Source organism: Eumetopias jubatus, unplaced genomic scaffold, assembly GCF_037043125.1.
Source record: "Eumetopias jubatus isolate StellerSeaLion01/CBP00866 unplaced genomic scaffold, mEumJub1_p1.0 scaffold_4, whole genome shotgun sequence".
Lineage (NCBI taxonomy): Eukaryota > Metazoa > Chordata > Mammalia > Carnivora > Otariidae > Eumetopias > Eumetopias jubatus.
The window spans coordinates 127,667,962-127,689,305 of NW_028274810.1; the positions used below are offsets into that span (position 1 = coordinate 127,667,962).

A 21,344-nucleotide genomic window follows, 5' to 3' on the forward strand; every position below is an offset into this window, starting at 1 on the left:
ATTATAGGTGGATGTTCTTTTAAGGGCTGCTAGGCTAAATTTTACAATGAAATTTACTTTCACATAAGCTACCAACAAAGACTGCAATGATCTCCCCAAATGTACATTAGATTCCATAAGTACGGTTGCTGTGCTGATGGTAGTCTTTCTCCTACCCATCCTGCCCCCGTCCACACATTTAGAAGCTCATGAAGAACACACTGAGTCTTGGCTACTAGAAGTTTTCTCCGGCAGAGGCAAGAGGGTCAACAGAGGAGCACTGACAACGCAGAGGAGTTATAGGTTGTGGAAGATGTTCTCAATCGCAAGAACTGAGGGAAGGAAGACCCTGAAGAAGTCACTCCCACTCTCCCAAGGACCCTCTGGAGGCCTGGCTTCAGCCAGGAAATCTTAGCATATAGACGGTGGAGGTACAAAAAAAGAACCAGAAATGTCCAGATAAGCCCCAAAATTCTCACAGTTTTCAAACTCCTCCCTGAGTAAACATTCTTCCAGAACTGCTGACAAATAGCCAAACCAACTTCCTCTCCTCAGTGTTCCCCTTTTGGAAAGGAGATTATCTAGCAACAAAATATCCATCCAAAATGGAGCTAACAGGAAGACAATTGAAGAGATTCCCTCTGGTTAATTAACCACGTAAATAATGAAATCATTCTGTCCCGTAATAAACAAAATGGCTCAACAAATCCTGGTGCATTGGAATAGTGGTTTGTAAGGAATTCCTGCCCCTAACTGCTACACCTTTGCTTGAAAGATGTAATTGCAAGTTATAATGCAGTCCCTGAGTAATCAGACTCTGCCCTTCTTGGCTTAATGCCCTCATTAGTGCGAAGTCAGCAAATGGCGAACATGTAGACAAATGCGTTGGCTCCAAGCCCAGCTTCTTAGATTTCATGGATGCTTCTCAATGGGTTTAACTGGAGCTGCTCTCTTTTGTAGTCAACACAGGCGTAAGAAAAATCACGCTTTTGATATCACAGTTCTTTATCAGTACTTGGATACAGAAGCTTTGCTACATTTGCGCATATGCCAACCATTCTGAAGAATAAAAGGCTAAATTCATATTATATTATCTGAGAATAAAACCACTTTTATTTGGATTTATTCCTACTAATTATCTTTATGGTAAGATGCAGTATGAAATCAATGCCAAAGTCACTATTGTAATATCAACACAATGTACACTGAAATATAAGCTTAAACCATATTAACAGTAGAGAAAAACCTGCCTTCTTGATAAACAAATGTAGCTCCCATTTCCAATTTATGGAGAACAGAGGGGGGAATCGACAAAATATATTGAACATGTGACATGAAAGATCTTTTTTAGTTATGTAAGTAAAAAATGTTTTTGCACTTTTTCCAAAAAGTCATTATCCCTAAAACAACTTTGCTTAAACAAAGAGATGACTTTTAGACAACTTTGGCTTTCTCTGGATGGAGGGGTTCCTTGGAAAGCCATCAAAATCCAAGGGATACAGAAATCATTCTTTGTGATTTGAACCTGAACCACTCGCATTTTGGTCATACGTTGAGAGTTCCATTTTACTTCTATTACCAAGAAAATCCTGAATGCCAGAGACATAGAGACATATATTCCAAATAAGAGGTGGTGAGGGGTAGGAGACGAGGGAGAAAGTATCTGGATGCTGAACAGGTGACCGACCATCATGATAGGGAGGTTTACAGGGGAAATCACGTTGAAAGCCATAGAGTCCAAGAGGCATACCAATGTCTCCTAGCCTTTCCTATGCTCTGTCTTTTCTATGGACATTTTCTTCTTCTCTGTATAAGCTCCCCACTCCAAACTCTAAGTTATCTCTCCAAAAATTTTGGTTTAATCACATTGTACTCTGCTCAAAAATTTTTCACTTATTTCTCATTGAGCCCAAATTACCTTTTGCGGAGGACATTGCGCTGATCTCCCCAACACTCAATGAACCCTTCTCCAAAGTACAACAGCTGTGATCCCCCCTATTCCCCAAGGGGACCTAAGGCAGGCAGGATAATAACATCTTCCTTGCCACAGTGGTACAGATGGCTAAGCCCAACACCACCCGTGAAGATCTTTGCTTTGCTGCAGTATCTCGTGAGTCTGTGAGTTAAGATGGTCCCAAAACATCAAAGCTCAAGAATTTTGCTGATCCTTGATGGCAGCCAACTCTCTCTTCAGTCTTCATTTGTTCAGAAAACAAATAGTGAATATTAGTAAATCGCATGTTGAAGGTTTTAGGGGAAGTATATTATTGTCTGCAATTTACTCCAAAGTACCCAAGAATAATAAGTTGGATAGAAGGAGGGATAGAAAGACAGTTATGTGATAAAGCAAACACGGTAAGATGTTAATTGTGGAATCTAAGTGGTAGATGTAAGGATATTCACTGTAAAATTCTTTAAACTTTTCTGTATGTTTGTAGTGTTTCATGATAAACTGTTGGAAGAAAAAGCTCTAGTTCACTCTTCTTCTTTACACGTGGATGTCCTTAAAAGACTCCGTGATATCTTTCAGCTCTTGTAAGTACAGCAGCAGGATAAGTGCTCTTTATCAGGGCAACTGAGGTCTGTTCATATTCTCTCATGATGCCTTAGGTTCTACCCGCTGTTATGTTTGAGGATCAGAGTCTACAACTCAGTCACTAACAAAATAAATTGTAACAAATGTGAAGGAAAATGAATCATAGTTATGCATTAGATCATACTGCCTTAAAACCTCATCTCTAAAACTGCTTTTTGTTGTCAGTTCTTAAGAAGAGAAATAGCACAGTAAGTAGGAGCTTTGGCAAAGCCTTGTTTTATCTACCTTATCACAGCTTAACTGAACATAAAATAAGGGGCACTCTGTGCCTCAGTGTAAGATACATATCATATCACCACAGGGACTAACCTCTTGCTTTTTGCTGTGAATATATTCTGTGAAAGTCACTTTCATTCATGGAAAAGTTAGAGAGTAAAAAGGTACGTAGAACTTCAAGAACAACTCAAGGAAAAGAAGATGCAAGTTTATTCCATTCTCCTCTCCTCCTAGGAAGAGGAAAGGAAGCAGAAGAAAGGAAAATTACTTTTACAATCCAAGCAATTCACACTTTCCTGCATTCAATGTACGTGCCTGAAAATAGTGGGAAAATCTTATAAGAGGATCGTGTTGTAAATAGCAAACCAACCCAGGATACACAAAGGAAATATGTACTAAACTCTTCTTCAATGTGAAAAAAACCAGTCCTTTCTTAACATACTTGCTCGGTAAATTTGCACTTTCACATGTTCTTCTCTGAAGAATAAGATAATGGTTGCTCTTAGACCCGCACGTAATTATATATCTCTACACTACCCCCTTTCCAATCCTCCTTGCTATTTCTGTCAAGACAGCATTCACAGTGTATTCTTCCCAAATTTCACAGCTTGTTAGAAAATGGCCAAGCTTCGCACATAATAAAATGCAGTGACTAACCCAACACTAATGAAAACAGGATAGCATGAAATGGGACTTGCCCTTTTATTGGGAGAGTGTTCATCAGAATGTTCAGTTGTTTCTCGCACCGTAAGTCGAGGTCAGAGGAGCTGCTGTGCTAGGACTTGCCCTTGACTCCTGCCTGGTCTGCCCGCAACGCCCCCCGCTCAGCTCTCTATAACAGTAACAGTCCCACCACCCAAAGCAGAGCCTCTCAGAGCTGGATGATCTACATCAGGCCAGGATCTAGGGGGGTGCTGGGCCACAGCTTGCCTCAATAAAAGGAATCTCTGGGCAAATACCAGAATCAGAAATGGGTAGGTACAAGTATTGCAGGGAGAACGTGTCATCAGCATTAAAACTAATAAGCAAGAAGCAACCAGCACAACCAACAGAATCACAAGTAGCAGCTGAGGGGTAAGGGTGGACAGATTTGAGACTTTCTCTGATGCCACTAGCTGCTAACTACCTTCTTCCTCCTCCTACCTGCCCTGCAGCTGCCGGGGGCTTCCCTGAGCTGGAGGCCCTGGCTTTCATCCCCTCTTGCCACACCCCAGCCACAGCTGTTCATCTGCAGACTACAACAAAAGAACATCTTGTCCCACACTCCTGCATGGGTTTTCTCTCACTTCGTCTCATCTCTCCTTATCCAACCTTCAAAGTATTGTAAAAGCTCCAAAAAAGTGATTCTTCATGCAGACCCAAGTAAGTCAGGGTTCTCTGAACCCTTCCAGGATGGAGCCATCCCAGCCAGCCCCGAGGAAAAGGGATCGCATGGCGCCTGCCGGCAGTGCCCCTGGGAACAGCTGCTTGCAAGCACGCCGTCTGGCCCACTAAGCCCACTCTGCCCCAAGGTGTCTCCATTGTTGTCGCCCAAGTATATAATAATCCACAAAAACCAGTCGCTGACATGATGAGCTTCCTTCCAAGTACGGTTAAGGCTGATAAATATTGGAACAAGGATCTCAGTTCTAGAATCCACATCTCCTCGGGACAAGGAGAGGAGCATAGAGAAGTGTGAGGACCTACTATGTAGAAAGAGGGTTGACTATTGTTTCCTCCGTCTTTTCCTAATCACTGACCTCATAGAAACCAACCACTTAAGAGCCACCACTTAATAAAGGCAAGTGAGTTCCTGATGCAAATGAATACTGGAAATGACAGGAGAGGAGAATGATCTTTCTTCCCCTTACACTCTCTTCTTTTAAGAGGTGTTTACCTTATTCTCAGGTTTACTGATTCTGAGAGATGGAAGCCATAACTTAACTATCAGCATTGGCCTTTGAGAAAACACAAATATGTTATTCGTTAACAACTAACACACCAGTCATTTCAGAAAAAGATGTACATGAGAATAAGTCCATATGGATATCAAATAATTCCACAATGGTTTATGGAGTGCTTACTAAATGTCTTCTATTTGCATGATGTTTTTTTTTTTTGCAAAGCATGACAAAGTACCTCCAATGCTCTCTGCTGGTAAGAAATGAGTCATTACCAAGGGTCTGCTCCGTACCAGGGTCCTGCACCCTGCCCTCACATCCAATTTGTGAAGCAGAAAAGATGTTCACAGGAACAGAGTCTGTATGTTGGAAGAGCCTCTGATTCAAAGGCATTTCAATACTCCACACTAGGCTTTTCTGCACTGACTCCAAATACAGTGACTCTATTTCCTACAGCACCCCCCCCTTTTCTTTATCCAAACAGGCAGTAATTTCCTGACTCCAGGATATCTCTGCTCTTGAGAAGAATAAAAGTGTTCTTCTTCTGTTTGGATCCCTAGATTTCAGTCATAGCTTCTGGGTGGTAGTTTCCTGCTATTCCCTTCAGTTATAGTGTCTAGTAGAGCTAAGCTTCCATATTAATGGCTTCCAGTAGGGGCTACCCCCAAGACGATCTCCATGCCAAATGTAAAATTCCTTAAGTTCAAAATGCAATGAAATGGACTATTTCTCCTTTTTCTCTTCTGCATGCTCTAAATTCCTTAGCTCATATTTACTTTACCGTAGCTTGGTTTTTGGTTCGATGAGCCGATTCTTAGCTTTTATCTGCATACTGTATTAACACTTGCAAAGCAAATTCAGGAAAGCAATTCAATATTTATTGAACGTGCTTTTATGAAAAAAGCAATAGCAAGGCTGTAAGAGTCTGGAAAGGCAGTCTGTTATAGCAAAAAGGCAAATACATCAAACAATTTGAAAGAAGTACAATTTCCTACAATTTAGCTAAAACTCATTGCCTAGTAAGTTGCTTGTAGGGAACCCACTTTAGTGATTGGACAAGATTGTTGTAATTAGCATATTTAGTCTAGGTAGATGAGCACAACTGGAATGCTTGAAACGTTTTCTCTCTTAATTAAGCATTCCTCATTACCTTCTTAATTCTCCTCCCTACTCCACTTCCATCCCCACAGCTAGCAAAATTGGGAACTGTAATTTATCTTCACATCAAATGATTACAAATTCAGAATGAGTGGAGTCCAAATTAAGTTTTTAAAACCACATGGCAAGGAAGACCCAGTTTAATAGTTAGTAGAGGAAGTGACCATTCTATCTTGTCAAAACAAACGCTTCCAGAAATAAATTGGATTTTTCCCGATAGAATGGAAAAAATCATTTGTCTACTTATTTGTTTGCAAAAAGATGTCACACTAGAATGTGATAAGTCTTATACAAGGATTCCATTTTACATTTGTCTTATCATTACATTTTGTAACCCTCTAAATTGCTTAGTTGACGACACCATTAAGTTGTTAGTCTAGCATCCTGCCTAAGTGCAGGGACTTTCAACTCTACCACTTCATGGCTGGATAACCTATGGCCAGTTAGTTTAAATGTTCTGCTCCTCGGTTTTCTCACCTGTAAAATGAGGGTGATAAGCGTATCTTCTACAAGGAGTTGCTATGCGGATTAAAGGTATATATATTAAAGGCATATATATGTGTACACGTATATATACACTCATGCATACATCTCCTTGGCAGGTAACAAATGCCATATAAGTGAGTCTTATTGTTATTATTACCATGCCTACCATCAACACAAAAAGAAAAGTCATATTGTTGGGCCTCATTATTTTGACGCTCTATCACAAATCACTTTCTTGGTAAGTATCTCTGGGATTATCCTAGAGAGGAAACATTACGTGGATTTGGGGTGTCTTAATTAGAGTGTCATAGTTATGACTGCATGGCAAATTTCAAGGTAAAAGACATACAAAGAACATAAAAATAACAAATGATTTGAAAATTCATAATATGAAACTCTATTCATGAATGATTTATGTATGGTTAATTATCTTCAAATTAGGAATGTTCTGAGATTTTCTCGACTATTCATGGCACGTTTTCTGTTCTGTATCAAGAATGATACTATAAAAATATATATGTATGGGCACCTGGGTGGCTCAGTCGTTAAGCGTCTGCCTTCGGCTCAGGTCATGACCCCGGGGTCCTGGGATCGAGTCCCACATCGGGCTCCCTGCTCCGCGGGAAGCCTGCTTCTCCCTCTCCCACTCCCCCTGCTTGTGTTCCCTCTCTCACTGTGTCTCTCTCTGTCAAATAAATAAATAAAAAATCTTTAAAAAATATCTATATATATGTAAAATATCAGTTCCGTTTGGTGTAGTAATAATGTGTTATTGAGTTAGTGATAAATGTCATTGCATTCTTTGGCCCATCAAAAAAGCAAACGTTTATTTTAAAACATAACATAATAAAATAAAATTTAAAAAAATAAAATAAAACTTCCAACATTTTGTCTTTTATCACTCTGTAATAAAATCTCATCCAAATCCATTTTTGTCTGGTTTTATTGAGATATAAGTCACATACCACATAACTCATCCATTTAATGAATATAATGTGATGATTTTAAGTATATCCCCAGAGCTATGAAATCATAACCACAAACAAGTTTATAACATTTTCATCATCCCCAAAAGAAACTCTATACCCATTAGCTCTCACCCTCCATTCTCCCTCCCCACTGCTGCTGGCAGCCACTTTCTGTCTCTATAGATTTGCCGATTTTGGACATTTCATATAAATGGAGTCATATGACATGTGGCCTTTTGTGTCTGCTTTCACTCAGCATATTTTCAAGGTTCCTCCCTATTGTAGCACGCATCAGTACTCTACTTTTTATCCCAAATAATATTCCGATGCATGGATATACTGCACATTGTTTATCCATCCATCAGCAGATGGACACTTGAGCTGTTGTTTTTAGCTATTATGAATAATGCTGCTGTGAACATTTGTGTATGCATTTCTATGTGGACATATGTTTTCATTTCTTTTGACTATATACCTAGGAGTAAAATTGCCAGGTCATATGTTAGCTCTATGTTTTATTTTTGAGGAAATGCCAGACTGTTTTCCAAAGTGGCTGCACCATTTTCCCTGTCCACCAGCAGTGTAAGGTTCCAACTTCTCCACGTCTTTGTCAACACTTGTTACTATCTATCTCTTTTATTACAGCCATCGTGTCCATAAAAGTGGTATCCGAATGCTTTTTTTAAGATGCAAAACCATAAAGATACATTGGGCAAGGAAGCAAAATCTTTCACGAAAAGGGAAAGAATGAAGAGATTAGGAAAAGGACCCCGCAGTCAGGCTGGAAAAGGAAGCAGGAGATATTTCTAAGTTTGCTAGTTAATTTCATGTCCTTATGCAACCAACTGCCCTTCAAAGTGTCAGGATTGTGGAGCCAGCCCTCAATTTCACAGCTGGCACTTATAATAATCATAACAATAATGAAATCTTGGTTTATTGTTTATTTTGCAAAGTTCCCTCCCATATTCTAGCCCATTTATTTCAACACCACAAATCTTCTGTGGAAGGGTATTATTAATTCCCATTCTGCAGGTAAGAGTACTGAGGCCCAGAGCAGCTGACACGACCAAGGGAATATGGTTAAAAATATATACATACATATGTACGTATGTGTGTTTAACAGTAAATATTATATTTAATACATAGGATGAAATAAATATATTTATTTTATATCTCTCTATATTTTATATATATGTGTGTGTGTATACATATGGCATTAAATAAATAAAATGCACAGAGCTGGGCCTGGAAGCCAAGTTTTTTTTTATTTCAAATTCCAATCCTTGGTGTCTCCAGTTCCTTATCACTTTGATTTGCCTTATCTCTGATGACCCAGAAAGCAGTGGGAAAGCAAGAGAGGACAAAGGGAATTGTATGGGAAGCGGTTAGAGGCAGGAGGCCTGCACATCACGAAGTCCCCCCAGTCAGACTGTGGGAAAGCAGCTAAGGATGTTAAGGACACGTTGTGACAGGGACAGCAAGGATGGTTGCATTCCCACCCCTTCATGAGAGGTTCCTCCAGTAACCAAGAAGCCACTGAAATCCCTAAATTCCGAATATATCATCTGTACTGTAGTATACTTAATCACATGCACTCATCATTCAAATATTTATTAAGTAATAACTATGCTCTACACACAGTGCTAATAACATGGCTGAGATTTTAAAAAAGCAATGATTATAATTTTCCAGAGTAAAATTAAATAGTGAACATTTTCTAAGCCCTTCACATGCAGCATCTCATTTAATCCCCACAACATTCTTGCAAGAGATGTGGAAACAGGCCCAGAGAGTGACTCAGTAAATTGACCCCAAAGTCACAGAACTAGTAAATGGTGAGGCAGAATAAAAACCCAGGCAGCCTGATTCTATACCCTGTGTTCTTAACCACCACCCAATCCTTCCTGCCAGATCTCACTTGGCTGGAAGTCACACGTGGTGACGCACAGAGACCAATAATACTGATTAATTCCAACAACCATTGTTGAATGCTCATTAATACAGAAGCTCAAGGGCAAATTCCCACAACAACCCTATGAAGTACTAATCTTCATTTCAATTTCATAGATGAGGAAACAAAGGCTCAGAGAAGTGAATTAACTGGTCGAAGGTCACAGAGCTATAATAGTTAATGCCGACATGGTGCTTACTATATACCTGGCTCTGTTCTAAGCACTAGCTCATCTAATCCTCATAACAACACTATGAGATAGGTTCCCTTATTGCCCAGTATTCTTAGTTAAGTAACTTGTTCAAGGTCCCAGGTTAGTAAGTAGCAAACCCAAGATTCACTCTGACTAAAAGTCAGTCTTCAAAACAACTTAATGGTGACTATTGGCTACAAAGTGGCCGAGCAGAAATTCAAACTCAGGTCTGGCTCTTGAGTGAAAAAGAGCCTTCTCTCTTCCTACCAACAAGCTAAGTGTGGCCCTCAAACCTACTTTTGTACAGAGGGGTGCTAGGGAAAAGGAGAGTAACAACTGCTCTGGAGATCCCCAAGGAAAGGACATTTAAGCTGCCTCCTGAAGGACAAAGTGCTTCCTGTACAAAGACGGGCACCATCCAATTTGTTATTTTAAAAGAAATGAGGGGCACCTGGGTGGTGCAGTTGGTTAATTGTCTGACTCTTGGTTTTGGCTCAGGTGGTGATCTCAGGGTGGTGAGATCCAACCCCGCCTCAACTGGCTCTCAAAGAGGAGGCTGTTTCAGTTTCTCTCCCTCTCCCCCTTCCCCTCACCCCCTTTAAAATAAATAAATAAATCTTTAAAAAAATATTAAAAGTACCGGATAAGGACTTTGAAAAAGATGACACAGTAACGAGGAGCAAACAGGTTATTAAAAAGCAAATGCATCAGATTGAATCAGAAAAGCTTTTGATTTTTATTCAATTAGAAAATACTCCTGATGAAGGAAAAACAAGCTTTTATTCCCTTTAATTTTGACTATACGTTTAAAAATCATCGAGGGATTGAAGTGTGCAATTTGCCTTTTGTAACGTTAAACTCAACAAACTCTGACTTCCAATATTTACTTCCTCAATCTAACTGCTGCAAGCAGTTACTAAACCTTCATGGATCTTTGCAAAGATTCTCCCTCCTTCAGGTCCTGAAACACAGCATTTAGAAACCAAAATGAGCCTGGAGATTCAGGCCAAGCCTTAGAAGGAACAGGCGCGCGCCTCATGCCAGCTGGGCCAGGGACCCGCAAGCCAGTTGTGGCTCAAACGCTTCAGAGCCAGGGTTTTTTTTTTTCCCCCTGGCAAACTGATTTATGACCACACGACGGGCAGCTGCGGAACCGGTCAGACCGTGGAAGTACATCACTCAAACATGAATCCAAGAAGGACCGGGATGGGATGCCAATGGTAAGGGGGGGGGGATCTGGGGTTCACTGCCTGTCCCGGGTGCGGTGAGACCCGTCAATTCCCAATGCTTGGAGCAGCCCGGGGCCGATGGACTCTGCTCTCCAAAATGTGCGCGCTAGGGAAGTTGGCAGAGCAGCAGGGCATCGGGACAAGGTGCCTCCACGCCCCCTCGCGGACGCCACTGATGATTGACCGGGATGTGCCAGTTTAGCGATAGGTAGTTTTTCAGAACCTGGGGTTTAGCCCCATTAACACCCGTCAAGGGAGTCCCGGCGATCAGCCTCATTTTACAGACGAAAACGCTGAGGGTCAGAGGAGTGCAGCAGGACTTGCCAGCAAAAAGGAAGACCTCAAGTCAATCGTTGGGTTGGCCCTTTCATCTAGGAGTCAAGAGGCTGGGGCTGGAGGCAGCATGGGGCTGCACACCCACCCTCTCGAGCTCTGGGCGCACTCGGGGTCGCCTGGCAGCCAGGAGGCCTGGCAGCACCAGGTGCCCGGGAAGAGGGAGCGCGCGGCGCGTGGCGGCGCGTCCGCGGGGCGCAGGGCTGCAGCGGCGGGGCCCGGGCGCAGCGCGCACCACCCGCTGCCGGGCGTCCGCCTCCGAGCCCCGCGCGGGTGCCGAGTCGCAGGACGCGCGGCTGCAGCGGGCTAGGCAGGGGCGCAACGCCGACCATCCACGCGACCGCAGCGGCCCCGGGGCCCCGCGCGAGTCGCAAGGCACGAGCCACGCGCGTGTGCGCGCCGGGCTGTTGCGGGCACAGGCTGGCAGTGCCACGGCGCGCCCACCGACACTGCCCCACGCCTTACCGTAGCTGCTCCCCGGTGACCAGGACCTCAGCCATGCGCTCCAGCTCCCTTTGCTGCGCCCCACCACTCCCGCTGGTGCTGCTGTCGCTGCCACCGCTGCCACCGCTGCCACCGCTACCGCCCTCCTCCATGGTCGGGCCGCGCCGCTACCACTGTCTTCCCTAGCCGCCTTGGGTCTGGGTGTTAAATCAGCCTGCCCCCGCCGAGGCCTCCCCCGCCATCTTTGTTAGGGGCAGTCCCGTTGCTCAGACGCGATTGGCTGGAGAGGGAATCCCTGTGGGTAGGCTGAGGCGCTAGGCAAGTCGGCTCCAGGAACTCCAGCTCCGGGCGGTGGCTGGAGCCCCGCGTGGTCGGGGGGCGGGGCCAAGGGGGAAAATATAAACATCTGGGCGGGGCGCGGGTCTGCGGTGTGTGTGCTGGTGGAGGTCGGGTAGGTGACCTCTCTCGTCGTTACCCACAGAGCTAATACCGTGGGACCTTCGGACCAGGCCAGGAGGTTACTAGACAGGTGTGAAGGTATTTTTATTATACTATCTATACTCCAAATTGCCGGAGTAAAAATAATAACAAAATAGCTAAATAGTGAACAATGAAGGATATAGGAATATACACGTGGGGTTGGTGAAATTAGGCATTTTTATGCCATTTTTTATATTAAATATGCCATATTTTTATGCCATATTTTATAATTCAAATTATATGCAGGGGTTGGTGAAATTAGGCATTTTTCTCGTCCCAATCCCCCTCACGTAAGACAGCTTACTTACCTTATAGTGTAATCAACAGAGAACGCTGGCCTGGGAATCAGACCTGGGATCCAGCTCCCACCTATAATTTCTTACCAAAATGTGCTTAATCCTCAGTTTCTTCCTTTACAAAATAAAAATAACTGTGGATACCACTTGTTGACATCTACTGCATTAAAGATGCTTCAGGTTGTTGTTACAAATCATAAAATGGGTATTGTCCTCCTTTTACATCAGGAAGCAGGCTCAGACAGATGGGGTAACTTGTCCAAGGCAAACAGGTAATAAATGCAAGAAGAAGCAAACCTAGGACATTCTGGCTTCAGAGTTGTGTTCTTAAAAGACTTCTTCTTAAAACGGGGATATAATGATATTGTCGACTTTCCAGGGAAGATGGAAGGAACTTTGACTAATACCAAATAAATGTTCTGTTATTCTGTCTCATGCAGGGTCAGAGCCTGGTCTACAGGAAAACCGAGTAATGCTAATGGCAGAGGTCATTATAGTAAGGAGATATCTGTGTGTTGATATTTTATGCAGCTTTTTATAATTTTTGCATATATACAAGTCTCTGCACCTTTACAAGTAAATGTGAAATTTTTTTTAGTGAATACTATATGGAAAGACAATCTTTCAATTGCAGATTTGTCGTAAATCTACAGAATAAAAATGAAAATGAGAGGGCTATTGAAAAGCAAATTATCTTTGTATATTTTATACCAATTCTGTTATTCAAAAGTATTTATACTCACTATCCTTCTGGTTTTGGTGCAAGACAAAACACCTTTTCTCACATTATCTCTAATTTTTAAATTATTAGTAGGCCTTGAAAAGGAAGGAGAATTGCAGACCTGGCCCCCCTAAATCTCTTTTATTTAATGATTTTAAGCTTTTCTGAAAGTGCAGAATGAAAAAAAAAGTGATTACACATTTCTAATTATCCATTGTTCAACACTGTTTTATCCAAAAGCTCTGGCTACATATTGTAAATCATCACTATTGTTGATTGCCTTCTGTTTTTTCTTCCTTTAAATCTGTGTTTTCATTTAAATTTCGGTAACTTTTTCTGAAAAACAAAAATTAAATATTTTTTTTGCAAAATACTTTCTTGTTTAATAGTTCATAATTAAAAAATCATGATAAAAAACTTTTATCATGAAAGTTTATGATTTAAAAAAGCACCTTGACATAAGGAAAAAAATTCAAGTCCGGAAAATACCTTGTACTGCTCCAGCAAGAAAGAGCAGAATTTATTTCTCTTGCTTAATGAGAAGGGTTTTCTGTGTCTGTACATGTGAATGGGAAGTGGAAACTGTTTGCTATCATTGTTTCAATCTTTCTTTTGACATATGAGACACACCATGCTCTACTGGGTTAGAAGACAGATCCTTTTTCCTAACTTAGGGAAAGATTGGTCTGACTCCTGAGGACATGTGAGCGCCCACACGGAGCCTATGAGCTCGGGAGCAACTCTCCCAGAATAGACTGTGAGCTACAGGTGGTTCTGGAAGAGGGATGGGTACTGACATGGTGATTAAACCAAGTGTGAAGATCTTAGAAGGGCTGAAAATTCCAACAGACCTCAGCTTGACTCTTGGCTCCATTGGGGCAGGTTCATTATTATCTCTAATTTTTGCCCTCTTTTGTAAAGTCAAGATCATACTACTAATCGAGTTGGGGTTTGGGGAGGACTAAAGAAAATTTAATGAGCACACTTGTTACAGGTGGGAACTGTTAAATGTAAGTCTTTTCTTCCAGCTTGTCCTACTCACCTGCTTTCTGCCTTCTGGCTGTTTTGGCGCTTGGAGCCAGTGCTTCTCAGACTTTTGGTAGATGACGACCCGGTGTGTTTGGGCCTGTGCGTGCGTGCGCGTGTGTGTGTGTGTGTGTGTTTTCAATCCACTGAAGCTTGACATTTTGGTAAAATACAATAGAAATGAAATTTTTAAATGTATAAAACACAGCCCAATTTGCTATTGTTGTGGTGAACACATAGCAGATTGTCAAGTTGTTATAAACATTTCTCAATGTCTCAGTGTCTCTCAATAAAGGAAAAGGTCACCAGTTGGCAGACCACACTTTTAGGAGTACTGGTTAAGGGTAAGCAGCAATGTGAGAAGATGAACTGGAATAAAATGTGTGAAAGAATATTGTCAACTCTGAAGCTTAATAACAGGTAGCTATGGGTGGTGGTGTTCCCTCTGTATACACGAGTATTGTTCCCACCTGATCTGAAAGATGAACTCAGACCTCACCTCCTGGGTGCTTTCCTCTCGCACTCCCTCGAGCACGGTGTCGTTCTTCCCTGTGCCTCTCATGACATCAGGAGGTTTATGTTGCTTTTTTTTTTAAGATTTTATTTATTTATTTGACGGAGAGAGACACAGCGAGAGCGGGAACACGAGCAGGGGGAGTGGGAGAGGGAGGAGCAGGCTTCCCGCGGAGCAGGGAGCCCGATGCGGGGCTCGATCCCGGGACCCTGGGATCGTGACCTGAGCTGAAGGATGCGGGGCTCGATCCCGGGATCCAGGGATCATGACCCGAGCTGAAGGCAGACGCTTAACGACTGAGCCACCCAGGCGCCCCGGTTTATGTTGCTTTTAACCATTAATGGGAGTCTCCATTCCTCAGCTGCCATGATTTTTAGTCTCTGAATAGAAGCAAATGGATGGGTTAGTATTATTTCTGTTGACAGATCCTTTAAGAAGGGAAAAATAAATGTAGAGGGAAAATAAAATGTTCATCTGTCATAATTCACATCCTTTTTTAATGTTTTTGTCATGTTTGATTCGTCTTTTTTTGTAGTGACAGAAGTCAAACGTTACAGATAAATGCGAAGTCCTCTCGGGCTCCAATCCCAGTCCTGCTCCACCTCCCAAGTTCTTAATGCTGTGAGCGCCACAAAAATACTCAATACTTTAGTATATACTGCCACCTAGTGATTGATTTTCTAATGACACTAAATGATAGTGGGTCTCCTACAGGAGAAAGACCACCCCCAAGAAGACATTTTTGGAAAATTTAGGGCCGGGTTGTGGTATTGTCACTGGCTTTTAGTGAGCAGGAACTAGAGATGCTAGATATTTTCATTTTCCTGGGACAGCGGCCTCATAAAGAATTGTCCTAAATCCTGAATGTCTTTCCTAGGTCCTGTGGGATATTCTTGCAGATGAAAAACCTGTTTGCTGTTATCTGAGCTTAGAACCTAATTTGATTTTACGTAGAAACACAAGATATTTTTTGCACAATTTTAATATAATTCTGACTTGTCCAGGAATACAATTATTATGCACATTGAGAAAAAAATTGTACTTTGCTCAGATTTTACCAAGAAAGTTTCATCATTAAAATTGTTTCATTTGTCATTTGTGTGGTAAACACACCTTTTTCAGTCTGCACTTGTTAGAGGTTGCATGTGTGGTGATTCTATGTGTGTTTGTGTAAGAATATACTATTTAGCCAAATTTTAGAATGCCAAATATAAAAAAGAAGTGATAGTAATATTCGGTAAACTATTGTCTTCTGTTATTCTGAAATTATTCATTATAGGGGTGCCTGAGTGGCTCAGTTGGTTAAGCGTCTGCCTTCAGCTCAGGTCATGATCCCAGGGTCCTGGAATAGAGCCCCACGTTGGGCTTCCTGCTCAGCAGGAAGTCTGCTTCTCCCTCTTCCTCTCATCCCTTGCTTGTGCGTGCTCTTTCTCTCAAATAAATAAATAAGATCTTTAAAAAAATTTTTTAATTAAATTATTCATTGTAAATAGTTGTATACATCTGACCATCTCACTAGACCTTCTATAGTCACTTAAATATTAAAATACATTTATTTTGTTATAGATGATTTTCTTTTTCTTATACTCCAGGGTAAGGGCATCATATTGATTTTTTGTTTGTTTTATATGCACGCTGAAAACTTTTGAGAACATTGGTGGATTTTGAACAGGGGAATGCCATGATCCGACTTCCATTATTACAAAGATGGCTTGAGGTAACATATAGGATATTCGGTTCTGTGCTTGATGGAGTAAATATGTTAATGGATATTCCTTCTCTTTTCTAAGGCAGTAAGTGAACTGGGCAAAACAGGCCACTCTGTGAAACATGACACAATACCACCATCTAGTGGGCAAAATCCTGATTGTTTCATAAGCAAAGCTTCAAGTTTACTTAAAGAAGGTTCAGTTAAAATTTAAACTGCTGTATATCCTGTAGAATTAAAGACATCTTGGTGTAAATCAGAAATTCTTTATCTGAAATGATTTTAAGTAAAAACAAAGTAATATAGTTTCCAAAACACTGCTTCAATTCCATTTCTCCTATCATGAAATTATTTCCCTAAGGAAGTCTTTACCTCCCTCCCTTCCTTCCCTCCCTCCCTTCCCTCCCCTCCCTCCTTCCTTCTTTAGTAGGCTCCATGCCCAACATGGAGCTTGAACTCAGAAACCTGAGATTCAGAGTCCCATGGCATTACTGACCGAGCTAGCCAGCCACCTGAGGAGGTATTTCTTTCAAGGCTTACACTTCAAATGTTGCTGAGCCTTCATTTTTTGGCTGAGTTTTTAAAATCACTGAGGGAGTTCAGAGCAGGCTGCCCCCAAAAATGCCCCTTTGGCATACTGATTATTTTGAATTAAAGTTGACCTGAGAAGCAGCTGGTACAAGAAAGCCTCTTTGACCCTCCTTTGTCTCCTTGAAAGCAGGAAATAAATCTCCCTTGTGAAAGGCACCCTCCCTGCACCAGGAGGTAGAGAGACCCCCTCATCACCAGAAAGGAAATTTAGGGCTGAGAATGTTGTATAAATAAACCCTATCACTTAACTAATTCACTACCCCAAGCCCAGACTTGATGCCTGCTTTAGTCACTTCTTTGAGTCTCATATTTCTATGAGCTCCCGTATGTATGAATTGTTTTTCTCCTATTGTCTTATGCCAATTTAGTTATTAGACAAGCCAAAACCTAGAAGGGAAGAAAGGAAAACTTTTCCCTCCCTACATCACACTCTCCCTGGGCACCTCATTTATAGGCACTCTTGTAGTCACCATATATGTATATTTAAAAGCTTTATCTTTTAGCTCCTAGCCAGACCTTTTCTCAGACTCCAAGTTCTACATCCAACTTCAGAGTATGTCCTCCCTTGTGTATTCTCATAGCAACTCAATCACCAAATCAAAACCAGGACTCATATCTCATATCAAATCTCATCCCAAGTCTGTTCCTACCCTTCCTACAATATATTGTGAGAGGAAATGCAGTTGCTCAGGAACATAGAATTCATCTTTGATTCTTTCCCTTATTCCTAATGTCTAATCAAGTAATTACTATTGTCCATTGTATCTCAGAAATTACCTCTTAAACCCAGCCACCTTCGCCACTCACGTGGGCTCTTATATACCAAAAAAAAAAGAGACATTAAGACATTAGTAATCACACAAATAAATGTAAAATTGCAACTTACTTAAAATCTAAAAATCCCCTGGTCAGCCGGGAGCCTACTTCTCCCTCTGCCCCTCCCCCTGCTTGTGCTCTCTCTCTCTCTCTCTCTCTCTCTCTAATCTTAAAAACAACAACAACAACAACAGACTCAGTAAGAGAGGAGAAAAAAGATACTAATTTTAATTTCTGTGACAGTTTCAGGGCTTCTATTTTGCCTTTTCTACTTCAGTAATTCTGGCACCACCACGAGTGAAGGAGCTAATTTGAGAGGCTGCAACTAAATATATCATTAAAAATGGGAATGACATTTGGGAAATGGAAATGATTTTTGACCTCTGGTTGACCATTATCTATGAATTATCTCTCTCTGAAAATATTATATCTATCAAAAAGTCTTGGGATTTTTGCTCCTTTACCTGTTTCCTCTGGTCTTAACTCTTTCAACTGGTGACTTTTTAGAGCTCTTTTTTATGTCGTTGGTCATACATGAATGGTGACTTTTTTTTTTACTTTTTACAAATGGTGATTCTTGGTTGTCTCTTTTCAGCTTTGTGTTTGAGAATCTGTGTTCATTCATTCACCGTCTGTTTTGCATGACCTACCTCCAGAGAATTGGGGGAAGGCGTAAGACCATAATTGAGCTTGAGTAGGGAGTTCTGGTGGTTTGTCTTCTGGGAATTGTTGCTCCCCACTCCTGGAATTCATTTGCCACCAGGCATTTCCCTGCCTTTCCCTGACCATTTTGCACACTGCTTCAGCCCATGCATGGAGCTGCTGTCAGCTTAGTATGGGTGGACATGAAGCTACCAGCTTTGATAATCAATCACCCCAATACATACCCCAGAGCCACCTCTCACTTCTTGTATCTAGGCTTGATGCTCCCCTAAGCCTTTATACACTTGACTTAGACTCATTGATGGTTAACATTTTGCCCCACTTCTTCTATCATTTTCTTTGTCAATGTCTCTAATGTATATTCTTTTTTTGAAGTTCTTGAGAATAAGATGCAGACATCATGCTCATTTGCTCCTAAATATTTCCATGTGTATTTCCTAAGAAAACAGACATTCTCTTATATAACCGCATCCCAATTATCAAAAGCAGGAGATTTAATGTTGATTAAAAAAGAAACTCTTCTCTAATCCCTAGTCCATATTCAGGTTTCATTACTTACCTCAACAACGTATTTGATAGCAGTAATTTTTCCTAGTCTAGGATCTAACCTAGGATTTCATATTGTATTTAATTATCATGTCTCTTTACTTTCTTATAACCTCAGAGAGTTCCTGTTTTTCTTGTCCTTCACGACCCTGCAATTTTTGAGGGGTATAGGCCAGGTTTTTGTTTTGGTTTGGTTTTTGTTTGTTTGTTTGTTTTTATAGAATGTCCCTCAACTTGAGTTGCCTGAGGTTTTCCTTACATTTAGATTCAGGTTATGCATTTTTGGCAGGATTAGCTCAGTATATCATATCAGAAGGCACATGATGTTCATCCCAATATTGGTGACGTTCACCTTGGTCACTTCATTGAGGTAATATGTTCTGTTGGTTTGCACACTGGCCCCCGTCCATGGAGGGCAAGGCGAGACCAAAAAAAGGGGCAGACCACTCCAGGTTGGTAGGTGGCAGTTTTTAATAAGGAAGGGAACTTTATTACGAGGTTTGTCTTGGGCAGCAGCAAAACAAAGAAGTATCTGCACCCGCACACCAGAATCTTAAAAAGTTTATTATACAGAGGCCTTAACTAGGTTCAGTTACATATACCACCCAGATGGTTTCAACACCTTACTGTCCCAAGGCTATGTCCTTGGAACAGCTCCTGCTGTGGGAATGGTGGGCCGAACTTAACATACCAAGGACAAGGGAGGGGTGAAGAGGTTCCAGTCCAGCTGGAGGATGCAATGATGGTCGTGTCTTCTCAATGACCTCCTCCAACATGCTCCAAGTTTACCATTGTGAAGTGACTATTTTTTTTTTTGTAACTAATAAGTATTTTTTAGGTACTTTGCAACTATGTAAATATCCCGTTTCTCAGATCAAATTGACACCTGTTTTAGTAAGTGATCTTTCAAAAATCTAAATCTGATCAAGTGACTCCCCTGCTTCAAATAATCCAATGATGTCCCTGTGCACTTTCACTTCTTTTAGGGAACTAAAAGTTCCTACTTCTGAGAGTCTTTCTCGATTCCTCTCCCTTTCTCACAGTCCTCAGTGTCCACGAGGACCCCGATTCTACTTTATGAGTATTTGTTATTTCTCCTTCTCTTTGTCCTTCAGTTCAAGTTCTTACCAATTAGTTCTGCCCTTGTCTATTTAAATTTTCTGTCTGCTCTCGCCGGTTCAAGCCTCGGTTCCTAAACTATCCAAACTGCTACCTGAAAGATCTTTCTAAAGCCAAACATCTATTATTGATATCTTCACGTATATATAAGAAAGTCCAACTGATAGGCTTCAGAGGTATAGAACAAAAAATGGGGGGGGGGGCACGGGGAGGGGGTGTTGTCAAGAAAATCATGTAAGAACATTTTCCAGAAAGGAAGAATATGAATTTCCAGACTGAGAGGGCCCAGCACAGGCCTGGAGAGAACTCTGTAGAAACCATGAGCTTTAGCTCACTGTTGCTACGGAAGGAGTCCAATGTTACCAGATATCCTGATTTTTTAAAAAGAAGAAAAATCACAATGTTAGTGGAAACTCTACTAATTTTAAAATTGACTGAAATAAAAAAAAAATACACACACAACACCCACAAACATGAAACTAGGGGAGGACAGGGGCATCTGTAGGTTAGACTGTAGTGTACATGAAAAGCACTTGGGGGTGTAGAGTCTGGAAAAGCAAGATGGACCCAGCATGAAAAGCCTTGGAAGCCAGCAGAAGGAGTATGAGCTTTTTTTTCAAGGGTAAGGGAGATGTTGATGATCTGTGAGCAGAGGGTAATGCTATTAGAGAACTTAATGTTTAGAAAATTTACTGACTGTGGTGTGGAGATATCTGGGCAGTGGGAAGGGGGATGGACGGTAGGAAAACCTAGGCCTTAGGAGGCCACAGTAATAGAAATGAGAGCCCAAACCAAGGTCATGGTTATGAAACATTTTAAGTTTTTGGAATGCCTGGAAGCCACCGTGCTCATTAAATTAAAAAAATAATGAGGGGCACCTGGGTGGCTCAGTCGGTTAAGTGTCTGCCTTCGGCTCAGGTCATGATCTCAAGGTCCTGGGATCGAGCCCCACACCAGGCTCCTTGCTCAGGGGGGGTCTGCTTCTCCCACTGTCTCTGCCCCTGACTTGTGCACTCTCTCTCTCTCAAATGAAGAAACAAAATCTTTTTTTTTTTAAGATTTTATTTGTCAGAGAGAAAGAGAGAGAGAGAGCATGAGCAGGGGGAGGGGCAGAGGGAGAAGCAGGCTCCTGGCTGAGCAAGGAGCCTGGATGAGGGACTCAATCCCAGGGCCCTGGAATCATGACCTGAGCGGAAGGCAGACGCTTAACTTACTGAGCCTCCCAGGTGTCCCTAAATAAAATCTTTAAAAAAGTAAATAAAGTAAAAGAAAATTTTAAAAAATAATGAAAACAAGGAAGAGAGGAAACAAAGTATTAATACGTAATTTTTATTTATGAACTATGATTTACTACATAAAATTCCCATTTCACACTACGAAACAAAATACATGAACACTATAATCAAGTTTCCAGTGTCCACGGAAACTATC

At 41.5% G+C, this 21,344-nt stretch overlaps 1 protein-coding gene across 1 annotated transcript in view; it reads right to left on the reverse strand.

Annotated features, from left to right (window-relative positions):
- The window catches only part of DEPTOR (DEP domain containing MTOR interacting protein), a 126,267-nt gene extending 114,610 nt beyond the window's left edge, over positions 1-11,657 (reverse strand). Inside the window, exon 1 of the mRNA XM_028090845.2 lies at positions 11,455-11,657. Coding sequence (XP_027946646.1) covers positions 11,455-11,585 — 131 coding nt within the window. The 5' untranslated portion in view covers positions 11,586-11,657. The remainder of the gene's footprint in view (positions 1-11,454) is intronic.
- Positions 11,658-21,344: the final 9,687 nt, after the last annotated feature.